At 38.2% G+C, this 18,158-nt stretch overlaps 1 protein-coding gene across 3 annotated transcripts in view; it reads right to left on the bottom strand.

Annotated features, from left to right (window-relative positions):
• The window catches only part of SUCLG2 (succinate-CoA ligase GDP-forming subunit beta), a 274,984-nt gene that overhangs the window by 102,162 nt on the left and 154,664 nt on the right, over positions 1-18,158 (bottom strand). For all 3 annotated transcript variants that reach the window (XM_080830084.1, XM_080830085.1, XM_080830086.1), the window contains 2 exons: positions 11,813-11,974; positions 9,446-9,588 (listed from right to left, as the gene is read on the bottom strand). In XM_080830084.1, coding sequence (XP_080686210.1) covers positions 9,446-9,588; positions 11,813-11,974 — 305 coding nt within the window. The remainder of the gene's footprint in view (positions 1-9,445; positions 9,589-11,812; positions 11,975-18,158) is intronic.

Raw genomic sequence — 18,158 nt, 5'->3', positions numbered from 1 at the left:
TACATGGAGGCTAAAGAGCATCCTACTGAAGAATGAATGGGTCAGCCAGGAAATTAAAGAAGAATTGAAAAAAATCATGGAAACAAATGATAATAAAAACACAACTGTTCAAAATCTGTGGGACACAGCAAAAGCAATCCTGAGAGGAAAGTATATAGCCATAGAAGCTTTTCTCAAGAAATAAGAAAGGTCTCAAGTACACAACTTAACCCTACACCTAAAGGAGCTGGAAAAAGAACAGCAGATAAAGTCTAAACCCAGCAGGAGAAGAGAAATAATAAAGATGAGAGCAGAAATCAATAAAATAGAAACCAAAAGAACAGGAGAACACATCAACGAAACTTGGAGCTGGTTCTTTGAAAGAATTAATAAAATTGATAAACTCATGGCCAGACTTATCAAAATAAAAACAGAAAGGATCCAAAGTAATAAAATCACGAATGAAAGAGGAGAGATCACAACCAACACCAAAGAAATACAAACAATTACAAGAACATATTATAAGCAACTATACACCAGCAAATTCGACAAGCTGGAAGAAATGGATGCATTCCTAGAGACATAGAAACTATACAAACTGAACCAGGAAGAAATAGAAAACCTGAACAGACCCATAACCAGTAAGGAGATTGAAGCAGTCATCAAAAATCTCCTAGCAGTGGTGCGTGGGTGGCTCAGTGGGTTAAAGCCTCTGCCTTCAGCTCAGGACATGATCCCAGAATCCTGGGATTGATCCCCGCATCGGGCTCTCTGCTCTGCAGGGAGCCTGCTTCCTCCTCTCTCTCTGCCTGCCTCCCTGCCTACTTGTGATCTCTGTCAAATAAATAAATAAATATTTTTAAAAAAATCTCCCAACAAACAAGAGCCCAGGGCCAGATGGCTTTCCAGGGGAATTCTACCAAACATTTAAAGAAGAATTAACACCGGGACACCTGGGTGGCTCAGTTGGTTAAGCAGCTGCCTTCGGCTCAGGTCATGATCCCAGCGTCCTGGGATCGAGTCCCACATTGGGCTCCTTGCCCCGCGGGGGGCCTGCTTCTCCCTCTGCCACTCTGTCTGCCTATGCTTGCTCGTGCGCGCTCTCTCTCTGACAAATAAATAAATAAAATCTTTAAAAAATAAAAATAAAAATAAAAGAAGAATTAACACCTATTCTCCTGAAACTGTTCCAAAAAATAGAAATGAAGGAAAGCATCCAAACTCATTTTTATGAGGCCAGCATTACCAGCATTATGTTGATCCCAAAACCAGACAAAGACCCCATCAAAAAGGAGAATTACAGACCAATAACCTTGATGAACATGGATGCAAAAATTCTCACCAAATACTAGCCAATAGGATCCAACAGCACATTAAAAGGTTATTCACCACGATGAAGTGAGATTTATGCCTGGGCTGCAAGGTTGGTTTAACCACCACAAATCAATCAATGTGATACAATAGCTTAATAAAAGAAAGAACAAGAAACATATGATACTCTCAATAGGTTGCAGAAAAAGCAGTTGACAAAGTACAGCATCCTTTCTTTTTTTTTTTTTTAAGATTTTATTTATTTATTTGAGAGAGAGAGAGAGAGAATAAAAGAGAGAGAGAGCATGATAGGAGAGAGGTCAGGGAGAAGCAGACTCCCTGCTGAGCAGGTAGCCTGATGTGGGACTCGATCCCAGGATTCCAGGATCATGACCTGAGCCAAAGACAGTTGCTTAAACAACTGAGCCACCCAGGTGCCCAGTACGGCATCCTTTCTTTCTTTTTTTTTTTTTTTTCTTTTTTTAAAATTTATTTATTTGACAGACAGAGATCACAAGTAGGCAGAGAGGCAGGCAGAGAGAGAAGAGGAAACAGGCTCTCTGCTGAGCAGAGGGCCTGATGCGGGACTCGATCCCAAGACCCTGGGATCATGACCTGAGCCGAAGGCAGAGGCTTTAACCCACTGAGCCACCCAGGCGCCCCAACGGCATCCTTTCTTGATCAAAACTCTTCACAGTGTAGGGATAGAAGGTACATACCTCAATATCATCAAAGCAATCTATGAATATCATTCTCAATGGGGAAAAACAGAGAGCTCTTCTCCTAAGGTCAGGAACACGGCAGGGATGTCCACTATCACCACTGCTATCCAACATAGTCTAGCTGTCTTAGCCTCAGCAATCAGAAAACAAAACGGAATAAAAAGCATCTAAATTGGCAAAGAAAAAGTCAACTCTTTGCAGATGGCATGATTCTTTATGTGGAAAACCCAAAAGACTCCACTCCAAAACTGCCAGAACTCATACAGGAATTCAATAAAGTGTCAGTATATAAAATTAATGCACAGAAAGCAGTTGCATTTCTTTCTTTCTTTCTTTCTTTTTTAAAGAAACATATATTCTTTTTTTTTTTTTTTTTTTTTTAGATTTTAGTTATTTAACAGAGGGAAAGATCACAAGTAGGCAGAGAGACAGTCAGAGAGAGAGAGGGGGAATCAGGCTGCCCGCTGAGCAGAGGGCCCTATGTGGGGCTCGATCGCAGGACCCTGAGATCATGACCTAAGCCAAAGGCAGAGGCTTAACCCACTGAGCCACCCAGGTGCCCCTCAGTTGCATTTCTATACACAAACAACAAGACAGAAGAAAGAGAAGTTAAGGAATCGATCCCATTTACAACTGCACCCAAAACTATAAGATACCTAGGAATTAACCTAACCACAGAAGCAAAGAATCTGTACTCAGAAAACTATAAAGTATTCATGAACGAAATTGAGGAAGACACAAAGAAATGGAAAAGCTTTCCATGCTCATAGATTGGAAGAACAATTGTGAAAATGTCTATGCTACCTAAAGCAATCTACACATTTAATGCAATCTCCTTCAAAATACCATTAATTTTTTTCAGAGAAATGGAACAAATAATCCTAAAATTAATGTGAAACCAGAAAAGACCCTGAATAGCCAGAGGAATGTTGAAAAAGAATGCCAAAGTTGGCAGCATCACAACTCTAGACTTCAAGCTCTATTACAAAACTCTAATCATCAAGACAGTATGGTACTGGCACTAAAACAGACACATAGATCAGTGGAACAGAATAGAAAGCCTAGAGATAGACCCTCAACTCTATGGTCAACTAATCTTTGACAAAGCAGGAAAGAATGTCCAATGGAAAAAAGACAGTCTCTTCAACAAATGGTGTTTGGAAAACTGGACAGCCACATGCAGAAAAATGAAAGTGGACCACATCCTTACACCACACACAAAAACAGACTCAAATTGGATGAAAGACCTCAATGTAAGACAGGAATCCATCCAAATCCTTGAGGAGAACAGAGGCAGCAACCTCTTCAACCTCAGCCGTAGCAACTTTTTCCTAGAAACATTGCCAAAGGCAAAGAAAGCAAGGGCACAAATGAACTGTTGGGACTTCATCAAGATCCAAAACTTTTGCCCAGCAAAGGAAACAGTCAACAAAACCAAAAGACAATTGACAGAATGGGAGAAGATATTCACAAATAACAAATCAGATAAAGGGCTAGTATCCAAAATCTATAAAGAACTTATCCAAACTCAACACCCAAAGAACAAATAATCCAATCAAGAAACAGGCAGAGGACATGAATGGACATTTCTTGAAAGAACACATCCAGATGGCCAACAGACACATGAAAAAATGCTCGACATCACTCGGCATCAGGGAAATACAAATCAAAACCACAGTGAGATACTATTTCATACCAGTCAGAATGGCTAAAATTAAGAAGTCACAAAACGACAGAATATGGAGAGGATGTGGAGAAAGGGGAACCCTCCTACACTGTTGGTGGGAATGCAAGCTGATGCAGCCACTCTGGAAAACAACATGGACGTCCCTCGCAAAGTTGAAAATAGAGCTACCCTACAACCCAGCAATTGCACTCCTTGGTATTTATACTAAAGATACAAATGTAGTGATCTGAAGGTTGCCATGCATCTGAATGTTTATAGCAGCAATGTCCACAGTAGCCAAATATGGAAAGAACCTAGATGTCCATCAACAGATGAATGGATAAAGAAGATGTGGTATATATACACAATATACATCAAAAGAAATGAAATCTTGCCACTTGTAACAACATGGATGGAACTAGAGGGTATTATGCTGAGCGAAAGAAGTCAGTCAGAGAAAGACATTTATCATATGCTTTCCCTGATATGAGGAATTTGAGAGGCAAAGTGGGGGGTTGGGGGGATAAGGAAGGAAAAAATGAAATAAGATGGGATCGGAAGGGAGACAAACCATAAGAGACTCTTAATCTCACAAAACAAACTGAAGGTTCCTGGGAGGGTGGGGGGTATGGAGAGGATGGTTGGGTTATGGACATCAGGGAGGGTATGTGAAATGGTGAGTGCTGTGAAGTGTATAAGCCTGACGATTTACAGACCTTGTATCCCTTGGGCAAATAATACATTATATGTTTTTTTTTTAATTAAATTTTTTATTTATTTTCAGCGTAACAGTATTCATTGTTTTTTCACCACACCCAGTGCTCCATGCAATCTGTGCCCTCCCTAATACCCACCACCTGGTTCCCCCACCCTCCCACCCCGCCCCTTCAAAACCCTCAGGTTGTTTTTCAGAGTCCATAGTCTCTCATGGACATCAGGGAGGGTATGTGAAATGGTGAGTGCTGTGAAGTGTGTAAGCCTGACGATTTACAGACCTTGTATCCCTTGGGCAAAAAATACATTATATGTTAATAAAAATAATTAATAAAAAAAAAGTTAAGTGACAGAGGGCTAACACAAAAGAGCATACGCTCTGCAATCCTGTTTCTATTAAGCTGAAATGTATATTAAGGCAAAAGAAACTGATGACAGAAGTCGGGACAGCTATGTTACCTTTGGGGACAAAGCAAAGAAGGAGAACATGGAGCTGAAGTGCATTATTTGCTTCCAAGATGCTGGTTGTCTAAGTCTGCCTAGGCTGCTGTAACAAACTACCATAGACTGAGCGGTATGACAACAGTTATTTTTCACAATTCTAGAGGCTGCAAGTCCAAGAGGAAGGCACTGGCAGATTCAGTGTCTCTTGAGAGCCCACTTCCTGGTACAGAAATGGCCATAATCTAGATATACCCTCACATGGAGGAAGGGGTGAAGGAGCTATCTGGGGTCTCCTTTATAAGGGTATTACTCCCACTCATGATGCTCCACCCTCATGATGTAATTATCTGCCAAAGACCCTACTTCGTAATATCACCACTTTGGGGGTTAGGATTTCAACATATGAATTCTGGTGGGATGTAAAATTTAGTTCTTAACACTGGTCATGTTCTATTTTGTGACCCGGCTGCCAGTTACATGGCTATGTTCACTTCATGATAACTCATCAAGCTATATACTATTGATTTGCGTACTGTTCTGTATGTAGGTCATACTTCAAGAAAAATTTATTAAGAATTTTAAATGATAACATCATATAAAATTATTCCTCCTTTAAATGGGAAATGTATATGTGTATCTTAATTAATGTAATAAGCCACTCTCTGGTTAAATGTTCCCACCACAAAAAAGAAACTATAATTACAGAACAGGATGGAAACTAATGCTATACTGTGATCATACTGCAATATACAGATGTATCAAATCAACACTTTATTCAACTCAAACTTATATGATGTTATGTAATCAATTATATCTCAATTTAAAAATTTAAATAACATTGAACTCCAAATACTGAAAAAAAAAAAAAGAAAAGAAGCAGCACTCTGAGGTAATAAGTACTGTTATTATTTCATTTTATATAAATGAGGAAACTGAGATATATAGAAATAAAATTACGTGCTCAAGCTCCCACAAGCAGTAAGTGGTAAAGATGTGACTGGAACTTGGGCAGTCTGGCACCAGAGCCCCATTAAGAACACATTCCTTTTTGAACTAGTACTTAGGGCTTATGTGGAACATTTCTTCCTGGATATTTAAAGAGCTTTGAAAAAACACTATACATTAATTATACTGCAACCAAAAATAATAATATTTAAAGAAATAAAACTTAAAAAATAAAGAGTTTTAAAACATGACTCTGAGTTAGATCTAAACCAGAAGCATGGACACATCAGGAGCAGTGACTTTGTGACTGTCAATCATGCACTACTGGTTTCTGAAATCAGGCCTTCAGAGGGCAACAAATTTGCTTTACTTTGCCCAAAAGAGTTGGGGTGACTATTGATTCCTGTCAACCGTCTTTTCCTTTTATCCATTTGTGTAAGATGTTTTACATACTCCAGATGTCATTTGTACTCATTTTCTATACCTTTGGAATTCTAAGTTTAGAATTAGAAATAAAAGCCCAAACATTTTTTAGGAAGACAAAAACTTAAGGATAGCACTCTTTGGAGAGCTTTTCCATTAAGCGTGTTCAAATTCTTTACAGATTACCACAAATACCTTACTTCTACTTCTTAGTTTACATGGTTTTTACTCCATATGATTTACAGAATGCTAGTGCTTAGAATTCTGTATGGTAAAAACAATGGAGATCAGATCTATTATACCGCCAGAAGAACACACTCTCTTGCCTTTCTCTTATTTCTAGCCCAACTTGAAAATAAGAAAATTAAAAAAAGACTTAAAGTGAGTTCTGTTTTATAAGGGAGCTATCTTGAAGATTCTTGTTTTAGACAGTTTGGCAGAGGAGCTCTGTTTCACATATACTACAATCAAATAAGGAACATATTAGTGATAAAGGCATTTGTGTTAGGTCCCAGTGCATATCAGCATTTGGGCTAAGAGTCAAGCAAAATAAATACAAGTTTCAGCTCTATGGCTGGTATTATGTGCATAAATATAGGTCAACCCATAATATTGTTCTTGAATGATAACATTTATAACATTTATTACTTGATCAATAGAATTGGTTCACACATATGATGAACAAGTAGTTGTTACTATCAGTTGATTCAAGTTAAACAACAACAGGCCTTTTGCAATTTTGGGTTTCAGTTAATTCAACTGACTAATCCTTACATCTAACAAGAAAATCAATACCTCTGTAATAATTAGCTTTGGGTTTTTGGGATTCTCTACTTCTGGGCAGCTGAATGGGGTTCTACCTGAAATAATTACTGCTAGAACTACCACCAGTTTTCTTGCAAAATCAAGTCAATTCATCTATAGTATTTTTAAGTCTCTGTTCTCTGAAATCTTTTAAACAATGCCAGGATTGAAAATACCCATTACATTTCTATGCCTTTTTTTCTGTCCAAATTTCAAGATTTGGAAAATTTACAGTGAGATGAGCTATGCATTCATTTTCCTGATATAGCATGAGAAAAATAAAATAACTCCCACATATCTTTCTCTATCCAAGATGACAGGCAATCTCAAAAAAGTTTAAATACTCTAAGCATTTGAAAATATTCCATAGGGTAAAATCAAAATTTTTTCAGAGACTGTTTTAAAAAAAAAAATGGCTCTGCAAGTGACTTTTCCTTCCTTTCCTGCATTTTTATAAAATTAAAATTCCAGATCAGCGGCTAAGAAAAGATATTCCAAAGAAAATGCAATGATTGTCCTGGTAGGTTTACTCCCTCGATAGCTCTCTATTATTCTTAGCACCGAATTTCCGTAGACACTAAAAGTTCAGTATTTTATCACAGTTGCCCTGTTCTCTGAATACTTTGTGGTTCATGCACTTTAAAGAGCTGTGTGTTACTTATATCCATGGTATTTAGAGATTTCAATTTATAGGACACTCTTTGGGAGGAAAATTATTCTTTCCTTTAGTAAATAAGAAGGGGTGCCTAGGTGGCTTAGCCGGTTAAACATCTGCCTTTGGACCAGGTCATGGCCCCAGGGTCCTGGGATCGAGCCCATATCAGGCTCCCTGTTCAGTGGGGAGTCTGTTTTTCCCTCTCTCTCTAGCCCCTTTCTCTCACTCCTGCTCTCTCTGTCTGTATCTCAAATAAATAAATAAAATCTTTTTAAAAAAGAAAATAATAAGAAGAAGGGTTAAATAAATTAATGACTGGGAAGCCATTGATAAAATTCCTACTTAACCAATGAGAACAAAGTACTTATATAAACAGAAAACCAACTGCAAACACTTTCTTCATGGCTGGGTGACTTCAGATTTTGATGACTCTGCTCCTCCTGGAAAGCACTGGAGAAATAAAGATTAGCAGCTGATAATACCCTACCACTTATTTTGTGAATCAGAAGGACAAGAGTGAGCAAAAATATAAGGTGAACAACTATCTGAGTCATAATGAAAACAGACAAGCATACTACTAATATAAAACAAAATTTCATATATGTGAACCAAAAGACTATTGTCGGTACACTTATTAATGAGAAGCTTCCATATTAAGTTCAGACCACATTTCTTTAAAAAGAAATCTGGTCTCATTTTCATTTATGATTTTCCTTGTGATGGTTCACATTTCCCAGGTCTTCAGCTATATTAAGAACCAAGAGATGGGGCGCCTGGGTGGCTCAGTGGGTTAAAGCCTCTGCCTTTGGCTCAGGTCATGATCCCAGGGTCCTGGGATCGAGCCCCGCATCGGGCTCTCTGCTCAGCAGGGATCCTGCTTCCCCCTCTCTCTGCCTGCCTCTCTGCCTACTTGTGATCTCTCTCTCTCTCTGTCAAATAAATAAATAAAAATCTTAAAAAAAAAAAAAAGAACCAGGAGAATGTCTCAGATACTCTAACAATATCAAGATAATGATTCTCAAAGTCTAAAGTCAAATGGCGGTGGCACAAACACTACCTCACAGAACTGTAAGGGGAAATAAATGATATGTATAATTCATTCAAACCATGTTAGTCTTCTCCTTGTCATAAATGTCCATCTTAGCCTTGTTGTCATAGACAAGTGAGTACCAGCAGTTGAAACAAAGCATATGGGTATTCAACTTGAAAAGCATTTACTGAAGCCCTACTATGTGCTAGCATGGGTGTGATAGCTATATTATAGGCTCATAAAGCAACATTCTATGCTAGCTAGCACATATTACACATGATGAAAATTAAAAAACACACAGAAGAATGTGGGGTCATTACTTTCTAGTGACATACAGTTTTGTAATCCTTTAATTTTCTTCTGTCTCCAACTGTATGATAACACTTGCAGGAAGTCAGAGACTGGGTCCTCTAAGTCACGTAAGGGCAGGACTAATCGCTTCAGTAAACATTACTCAAATAATGTTTCATGCCAACCAATGGTTCACTGTCTGGTGCACTCCCCTTTTTGTATTCCCTCCTTCTCTCAGAACTTTGGAAGCACAGCACCTGAAATAAAATCTGGAGGCACTTATAAGCCTTTCACCTGAAATGGGTAAACCATTGTGTACTCCAAGCAGATGCAGGATTTGCATCTGCATCTGCAGCTGCAACGTAAAGGTGTTGGCTTATCACCACTGAGCAGGAAAAAGGCAGTTCTTGACCCCGAAAAATCAGAACATTACGCAATCTCCCTACAAAGACAGAGGTTACCTTTGGATCGGCAGTCAGCAGTTTGAAAGCTTGATACACTTGAGCTTCCTTTACGCCACCACCAAGATCCAAGAAGTTGGCTGGCTTCCCACCATTCAGGAAGATAATGTCACAAGTAGCCATGGCTAGTCCAGCACCATTCACTAGGAAATGTAAATGGCACACAAGACAGGATGAATTTAGCAACACGAAAGGGTGCATGAACCATTTCCTTCCCCTGTAACACCAAAGAGAGCCCTGTCTCTCCCAGGTCAATCTGTCCTGCCTGGAACCAGGTAAATTCATGGACTTGTAGGACAAATCAGGAAATGTGCACACGAAACTTAAACAAAACAAAAAAACATGGGAATATGAAGACAGTTTTGTTGAGAAGCTAAATCAATCTGGGAAACAGATAAAAGGGAGAAGGGTTTACATCATTAATTTGGGCTATTAGAAGAGGGAGTTTTGGGTTCTGGAAAAAACAACAGAACTCAAGAGAACCAAGGAAGGCTGCAAGAAGTTGCTTGGGTCTGTGAATTACCTTCTTTTGATATCCTTCAAGAGACCCGAGTAAAAAATGGAATTTGTTTAATTTTTTGCTTGCTGAGAATATGATCCTTTGAATGTAGCATCCCTCTGGGGTTGAGCCACGGGGGTCCCCACTTCAATAGGGCTCCATACTTTTCTACACTCAGTGCAACCATGCATGTTATAGGTTATGTGGATTAACTTGGAAAACAAATGAATAAATGATAGCATCAAAATAATATTCTTATCCCTCTGTTCCTTCTCCAAATTAATAAAAGAAATGTTCGTTAGTAACCTGATCACTAAAACTGAATTGAAATGTGCTTACTCTTAGGGGCTTTTTTTTTTTTTTAAAGAAAATTTAAAAAAATAAGAAGAAAATAAATAAAGAGTTTTAACACTGCAATTCTTATTTTCCAGAGCTGAGTTATATTGACTAATTGTACTTCTTTGGCTTCTTATACTTAATTACATGGAATTATTTTCCTCAGTTAGAAAGGAAAAAAACAAAAACAAAAAACAAAAAAAAAGCAGACCTCCTGAACACAGCAGAAACTCTCAAGGTAAAATATACTTCACTTTTTCTGACCCTTGAATTCCTCAGACAAACCTGTGAACTGTGACTAATTTAATTAAGTTTGGGTGGCTACAATAAAAATGGTTTACATACGATCTTAAAACAATTTGAAATGTGTTAATCGTTGCTTTTGAGGCTGCTAACTTGGTCAAATCATGCATACTCCCACAGAGGCCACAAAGAATCTGTATTTAATTTGTTCTAAACACACCATTATATCATTCTCCTTTCTAAATGCCTACAAATATTGAGAGCACATTAGCTTATCCAGATCAGAACAATGTGAGTGATCTGGTACATTACAGTTATTACTGCGATACAAAGCAAGAGCTTTTGGTTATCACTTGTAATTAGATGTCATTTTCTATTGTATGGCTCAGCAGACTACTGGATGAGGTCTGTTCAATTCTGAATATAATAATCCTGTTGGTTTAATGAGCTACAAATCTTTTTTATTTTAATTCCATTAAGATTAAGACCTCAGTTTCCAGTGCAATGAATTGGTTTCACCAGAAACACAGATGTGTATAAATCTTAGCTCTATAAGCTGTGGACAATAACAGAAATTGTATTGCCTCTATAGGCTCATTCTTATCTCAGCTGAATAAGCCATTTTCACAAATTTAGATGAGTATGATAAAATCAATTGTTTTATTAATAAACTGGATAATAGATTAAACATTTTATCATTTGGTTATTATAAAAGCTGAAACTACAGTATAATGATTCAAGTACATGTTCTCTTCTACTTCCTCTGAGAAATTTTATCTTAAAACCAAATTTCAGAAGAGTTCCTAGCATATTAACACTGATTGGAGCAGCAAAGATTTTGATTTTTATTAAGCAAAATTTAACTGAGATGTTTTAAAATAGTATTTCTCAGCTGGGGTGATTTTACTTACCAGAAGATATTTGCCAGTGTTTCGTGACATCTCTGGTTGTAACAATGGGGGCCTGGGGGTGTCCCAGTGGCACAAAAAGATCAGGGACACTGCCAAATACCTCACAATGTATAGGACAGCCTCCCATTGTAAAGAATTTTCCCACCCCAATTGTCAATAGTGTCAGACTTGAGAAACCCTGCTTTAAACCAGTGACCACTGGGCAAAATGAACACTGGGAAGAAACTCAGAAACTGTTTCCCAAGACTTTGGGGCTACAGAAACTCCTATTTCCATTGGCTACTGGGAAATACCATTTCAGAAAGGTTCAGAAATCTGGACTACTTAAAATTCTGCAAAAATCCACAAATGATGCTTTTGATAGAACTACATTCTTACCAAAGCAGGCAATGTTCCCGTCCAGTCCTATATATTTTAGATCATATTTGGCAGCTTCGTTTTCAATGGGTTCATTCTCTGATTTGTCGTCCATGGCAAATATGTCCTTTTGTCTGAATTCTGCATTGTCATCAAAGTTTATCTTTGCATCAAAACAGACAACTAAATAAGGGGGAAAAAAAGGCACAAACATGAATATCTCTTAAGGGTATACAAATTAGTTCCCTAGGCTGGCAGGCACAGAAGAAAGAAAAATAAGATTCTGTCATTTTTCTCTCAGGATAGGGACAGGAGAAGCTGTTACAGCTTTCTTGATTTTAAGCTTTAGGGCTACAAGGACAAATATGGTGGCATAGTCCCTGTTCTCATTACATTCTAAAAAAGAGCACAGTAATCTATACCTGTTGGTCTCTGTTTAATAAAATAATAATGTAAGTTGTGGTCACCCATGAAAAGTTATAGGCTGTCAAAAAAATAAATAAAATAAATAAAAGCTATAGACTGCCAGGTCTACATACAGCTTTGATTTGCCATTTTTATTACATTTTTTATTTTTATTTTTATTTTCATTTCTTATTTTATTTTTAGTATATAACCACTAATCATCGCTTTTATTTTTTATGCAAAAAGAAACTAGATAATAATGCTTAAACCCACTGTCCTCCTTTGTCCTTCTGATGCTACAAAGAGAAATTTCTATTTAATCAGTATCCTCACTAATATCTCTGAAAGATTTAATGCAAAGAACACCAGGTTAGAATCAATAGTTTTTTAGTTGATCCTTAACTAACTCTGTAACTTGATAAAAAAATAAATAAATAATAACCTACTTCCTCTTTGGGTCTCAGTTTTCTTATTTAGAAAATGTAAAAAATAATCCTTAAACTGACTGATACACTTACTTTGGGGTCAGCTCAAACTAGGACCATCAACCTGATGTGTACACGATATGACTCTTTTGATCCAAGTTATAAAACACTAAGAGACTGAGACAGATGAGACATGGTAGAAGGTGGCCAGGCATTACCAGCACTACTGTCTCTAGTCTCTGGTGCAGGTAGAAATCTCCCACTCTCTCAATGGCCAAGAGCACTGGACACAGTTGAAAATAACCGAGTGATATGGATGCACCGAGGGAAGAGCGTTTTCTTTGGTTTACAAGATATCTCCTATATGAACTCTCAGGGAGAGACTGCAGTGAGGAGGGGTGATATGCAGGTTTCTGGGATCTGACCCCATTTATTATATCCCTTTGGGGTTTAGTTGTCCATGATGACATTCCATTCTAACCTTCTTTTACTCTACTTCAGATACTGATAGACAGGGACCTTTGACTTAGACTTTAGAGAAATGACCCCTTCTCCTCCAGCATGGCTGAAAGGCACCTTCTTCTTTGAAGAGAAGCAACCTGGAATAATTCATTCAAAAGTAATGACCATGGTCTGTTAATCCCATTTGCTTACAATGACGAGAAAATACTGTCACATTACAACATCCTAGAGTTACACACCCTTTCTAGAGATTTTATACAAGGGCCTCTCTACCACAAAAATGAAGCACTTTGGTACAAATCTCTGTACAACTGGCATTTTAACATCTAAGAATACTTAGCATAAATAAAAGCCCAAACCACAAATTATTTAAATTATTAAAGTAGCACTGACTGACAAGGGAGGATCTTATATAGAAGTTAATGTCTGCCAGAGTTCTTAGTCTTGCCACTAAATGTCCAACCGCTTTACCCACACACTGTGAACACATGGAGCAAATGAGTAATTACTGTCCAGAATACTGCAATCTTAATGATGGAATCCTACAATTACCAAAGGAATTGGCCAACGTTCTCTGCTTGCTACAGTGGCATTTTGTCAGCAGTTAATGACTGGTATAATAATCAATAGGAAAGCAACTTCATTCTTGGCTTTCCACTAGGCTTATAAATAAATTTTAATTAATTTATTAGTAATTATAGCTCCTCCATTACTCACTGGCAAGACTACTTGTAACCGACACCTTCAAAATGAATGGGCAAAGGCTATCAAATTGACTTCCTGACTGAAGAGTTTCAAATAAAAGAATTCTTGGTCAAGATCAATAAACTAGTAAATCAACATAGGTCCAGGCTGATCTTTGCCCCTTACACAGACTACAGTTCCAAGCTACTTGAGAGAACATAATTAATGGATATGCATGTGAAGATTAGAAGGCAGCCCCACCTACCCTCCGCAAAGCCAGATTTTCAAAAGATGCTTTTTCCTGCAGTATGATGTATATGTCGCGGACAGAAATGAGTGCACTGTTTGGGGGAAACCTGAGAATTAAATCAGAGCTTAAAGATGATGATATAAGATAAAAGGGGTGCCTACAGGTGGAAATCAAGGTGCATCTACAGGTATTAGACTTGTGGGATAAATGACCTCTCCGCACTGGCTCCTTGCCCGTTGTTCCCTCTTTGTAAAGAAAACTAAATGGCATAACGAGGCCAGTGTACATTATATCCTAGTGCTTTGGGAAGTAACAGACACTACATACATAGGAAGCGAGGGGACTCAGGAATTAAGAAGGGTGACCCAAAACTGAATTGTCACCCTCAAAGCCTTAATCTTTTTCTGTGGGTGGAACCCAGGGAGAGAAAAACACCTTAAGGAGGTACAGGGACTCCTTCAGACACACATTTGTTACACCTGCTCAATATTTTAAAAGAAGTCCCAAACATACAAAGTGCTTTCCTGCCTCGGTATCTCAGTGTACAACGCTGTATCACCCGGATGTTTTCCCTTGAGCTTCACCACTTAGTGAACTCTGGCATCAAACACATCTGGGTATGAATGACAATTCAGACACTTTAGAGTCAGGTAGCTGTCATCACCTCTCTTAAGCACAGCGGCCTGGTCTATAAAATGGAAACCAGGGTATTTTCTACTGCGTGGTGTTGGTGTGCAAACTGGGGACTGTGTGCAAAGCCCTTGACAGCACAAACACTGGCCTTTATACCACCGCACACACTGGCCTTATACTCAGCTTCCCAATGCTGCAGCCCAAGCCATAGCCTTGTCCTGTACTACAAATGACCTGTCCTTGGTCCCATTCCCTTATAATCCTAAACTTCCATTTACAGTGAATCTAAATTAATGTCTCCTGGAGTTCAGAGATGTACAGATTACCTGTGATTTTCAGTGAAATGCCATATTCAGAATATGTAAGAATTTCCCATGGGAAGGATTTTTAGGGTTAGCATTTCAGGCAGTGTGACTGATGGAGAAGGAGATTTTAGCCCAAAGGTTGAGGGTGGAAGAGATGCCTTTGATGACCCTCAAAACACACCACACCTTTCCATAAGGCCCGGGTGGCTAAAGATTGGTACAAAACAGCCCCAAATGAAAATCTCAGTCCGGGTGTGGCAAAGTATAGTCCTTGGGACAGCTTGCTGTCTATTTTCCTAAATAGGGTTGGACTGGAATACAACCACGTCCATTCGTTTACATATTTCTATGGCTGCTGTCCCAAAGCAACAGCAGAGATGACTCATAATTGAGACTCTATGGTCCTTCACAGAAAAAAGACAGCTAATTCCCACTAAGTCACACTTCACATGCTGTAATAGCCACAGGCATCATACTTATTACAGTGAAAGAGAAACTTAGGAAAGTGCATCTAATGGCACAAAAATAAAAGAGCATAAGGGACGAAATAAACAAAAAGTTACAGTTTGCACAAAAGGAGTAGATTAATCCTTGAATGTTGATTCACTCTTATATGCTTATTCCCCCCTGTAAGACCTGTCCAAGTACACTTTTAGAATGAGTGTGTTAAAAATGGATTGATGGCTATGTCAACAGTAGGGCAATAAAATAAACTTGCTTGCACAAACCTTAGCTTTTTCATTTATTAAAACAACAAACTACACGAAAATGTATTTTTCAAGGTACCGAACTTCGTTCAGACATAAGATATTCAAAGTCACATTAATGAAACCTCAATTCTATAGAAAATTCATCTTAAACAAAGGCCATTCTGTGTACAAAGTGGGTGAAAAAACATACCTATTAATATTTATAAAACAATTTTCACCATCAAAAGCACATTGTTACATGCTTGATAGATTATACAAATGAATTTTCCTTCTGAACAAATATCAAAGACAGCTGCGGTACTTATATTCACAGGGAGTTTTGTTTTTTTGTTTAGTGGTGTGGGATTCTGTGAGCTGCTAATTCACCAACCTAGATGAAGAAGCTGACTGGCAGTTAGCAGCCTCTGACCCTAGAGTTTTAACAGAAGAATGTGCTACAGAATTAAACAAAAGAAAAATACATTTCAGAGGGGAGACTCACACATAAAAGAAACATAAAAACAGCAGGAAATAAGATTGTCATAATTAGTTTGAAAAATAATCTGTCTTCAAGCAATGTACTGCATTTGATTTGTGATAAATAACCATAATATGCTATTGAAATGCACCTTGCCGTGATGGCCTTAAAATGCTGATACTTTCAAATTAGTCCCACTTTCCATTAAATATTGATGTTCCAAGAGTTGTATACTTTTTAGAACTTTTTTTGAGTTGCTGCAAAAGAGAAAATAGATGTGAGGCGGGAGGGGGATTCGGGTGAAGGTAGAGAACTGAAAATGTTCTTGAAAATAGAGTCTTGTGTATAAAGAGAGAAACAGAGAGAAACACCCACCAACAACATGGGCACTTGCTAACACGAAGCAACAGGGTTGCTATTTAGGGAAATTAATCTGAAGCAAGAAAGGGATCTGATGTGCGAGTTAACTTTGGATCACTCAGCCTTAGTTCTCATGGAGTCTTGGCCAGGTAGTCAGTTTTAAATTGGGTTTCATTCCAATAGCTTGGTGAATGGATTTGGGCTGAGCAGGAATTCTTAATCTTGGGACTACTGGTAGGTTAGGTGAGATCATTATCTACAGGGGACAGGGGTGTGCTGTGTACTGTAGGATGTTTAGCAACATCCCTGGCCTCCACCCACGAGAGGCAAGTAGCATCCTGCACACCCAGTTGTGATAAACAAAAATGGATATTAACAAGACTCAGTGTTGTGATCACATGCAATCACTGTGTTGTATACCTGAAACTAATATAATGCCATATGTCAGTTAAAAAAAATGTGTCTAGACATTGCCAAACATCCCCTGAGGGGACGATACGTCTACCCTCCTCATTGAGAAACACTATTTCAGAGACACCAAGTCTGGCTGAAAGTGGGAAGAAATGGAATAGAGCATAAAATCTCACAGCGGCTTGTAAAACAGATGAATGAACGGATAGGTAGATAAATAATGCTAAAGAAAACCCTGCTTTAATGTTTTTTAAAAAAATTTATTTAAGTAATCTCTGCACCCCATGTGGGAATCAAACTCATGAACCTGACTGAGATCAAGAGTCGCATGCTCTTCCGACTGAGCTAGCCAGGCACCCCAAGAAAACCCTGCTTCTAACTTGGTCACATGTTTTTGTTTTTAAGATTTTGTTTGTTTATTTGACACAGAGAGAGAGAGAGATTGAGCACAAGCAAGGGGAGTGGGAGAGGGAGAAACAGGATCCCTGCTGAGCAAGGAGAACTTGGCCACATGTTTAATGAATTAATTCTGGCAACACAACTGGACAAGCAAGGAAAAGAGTTAATTTCTCTTTGACTATTTAATTAACAGCTTATTTTCATTTCAATAAAATGTAGACCATTCTGGTAGACATGTGACTCTATCCCTTTTTCCATTGAGAAACTGTCTTCTCTTTTACATGTGATTCCAGCTCAGTGGCTGGCCTAAATACAGATATGGGATCCAAGTAGGGCCAATCAGAATCATTTGAAAAGACTGCTGCGTGGTTGCCGGAGGAGAATGATGAAAAATGGGAGCCATCTTAGGTGTCCCTCCAGAGAGCCTGGCCGACAAAAAAAAACAATTCAGAGGCAACCGGGCTAGAAGATCAGGGCTTCATGCCCTAAACCAGCCCACTCCCTGTTATATGAGGAAAATAAGTATCCTTACCTGACCTGGAAGCTTCTTAACAAAAACTAGACGGATGTTAGGTTTTTGTCACTAACAACCATTATAATTCTAACAGTTACGAAACTACATACAGTCAATAGTGCCAAATCATATTCTTTGAATCAAATTATTAATCACATTGTTAAAAATAATTCTGGGACAGCATTTGTTCCGTCATATTAAAAATTTCCCATAGGTGACCAAGTAGCATAGATGTTATCAAGATCATTTTTCTTCATCCAACTGAGTATTATCTGTTGTGCAACTACATGACCAGTCACGTGGATTTTTAAAAAAAAATATTCCTCATTAACCAATGGAAGACAGAAGAAAC

This window comes from Martes martes, assembly GCF_963455335.1.
Source record: "Martes martes genome assembly, chromosome: 1".
NCBI classification, from domain to species: domain Eukaryota; kingdom Metazoa; phylum Chordata; class Mammalia; order Carnivora; family Mustelidae; genus Martes; species Martes martes.
This window is presented reverse-complemented; position numbering and strand designations above follow the sequence as displayed.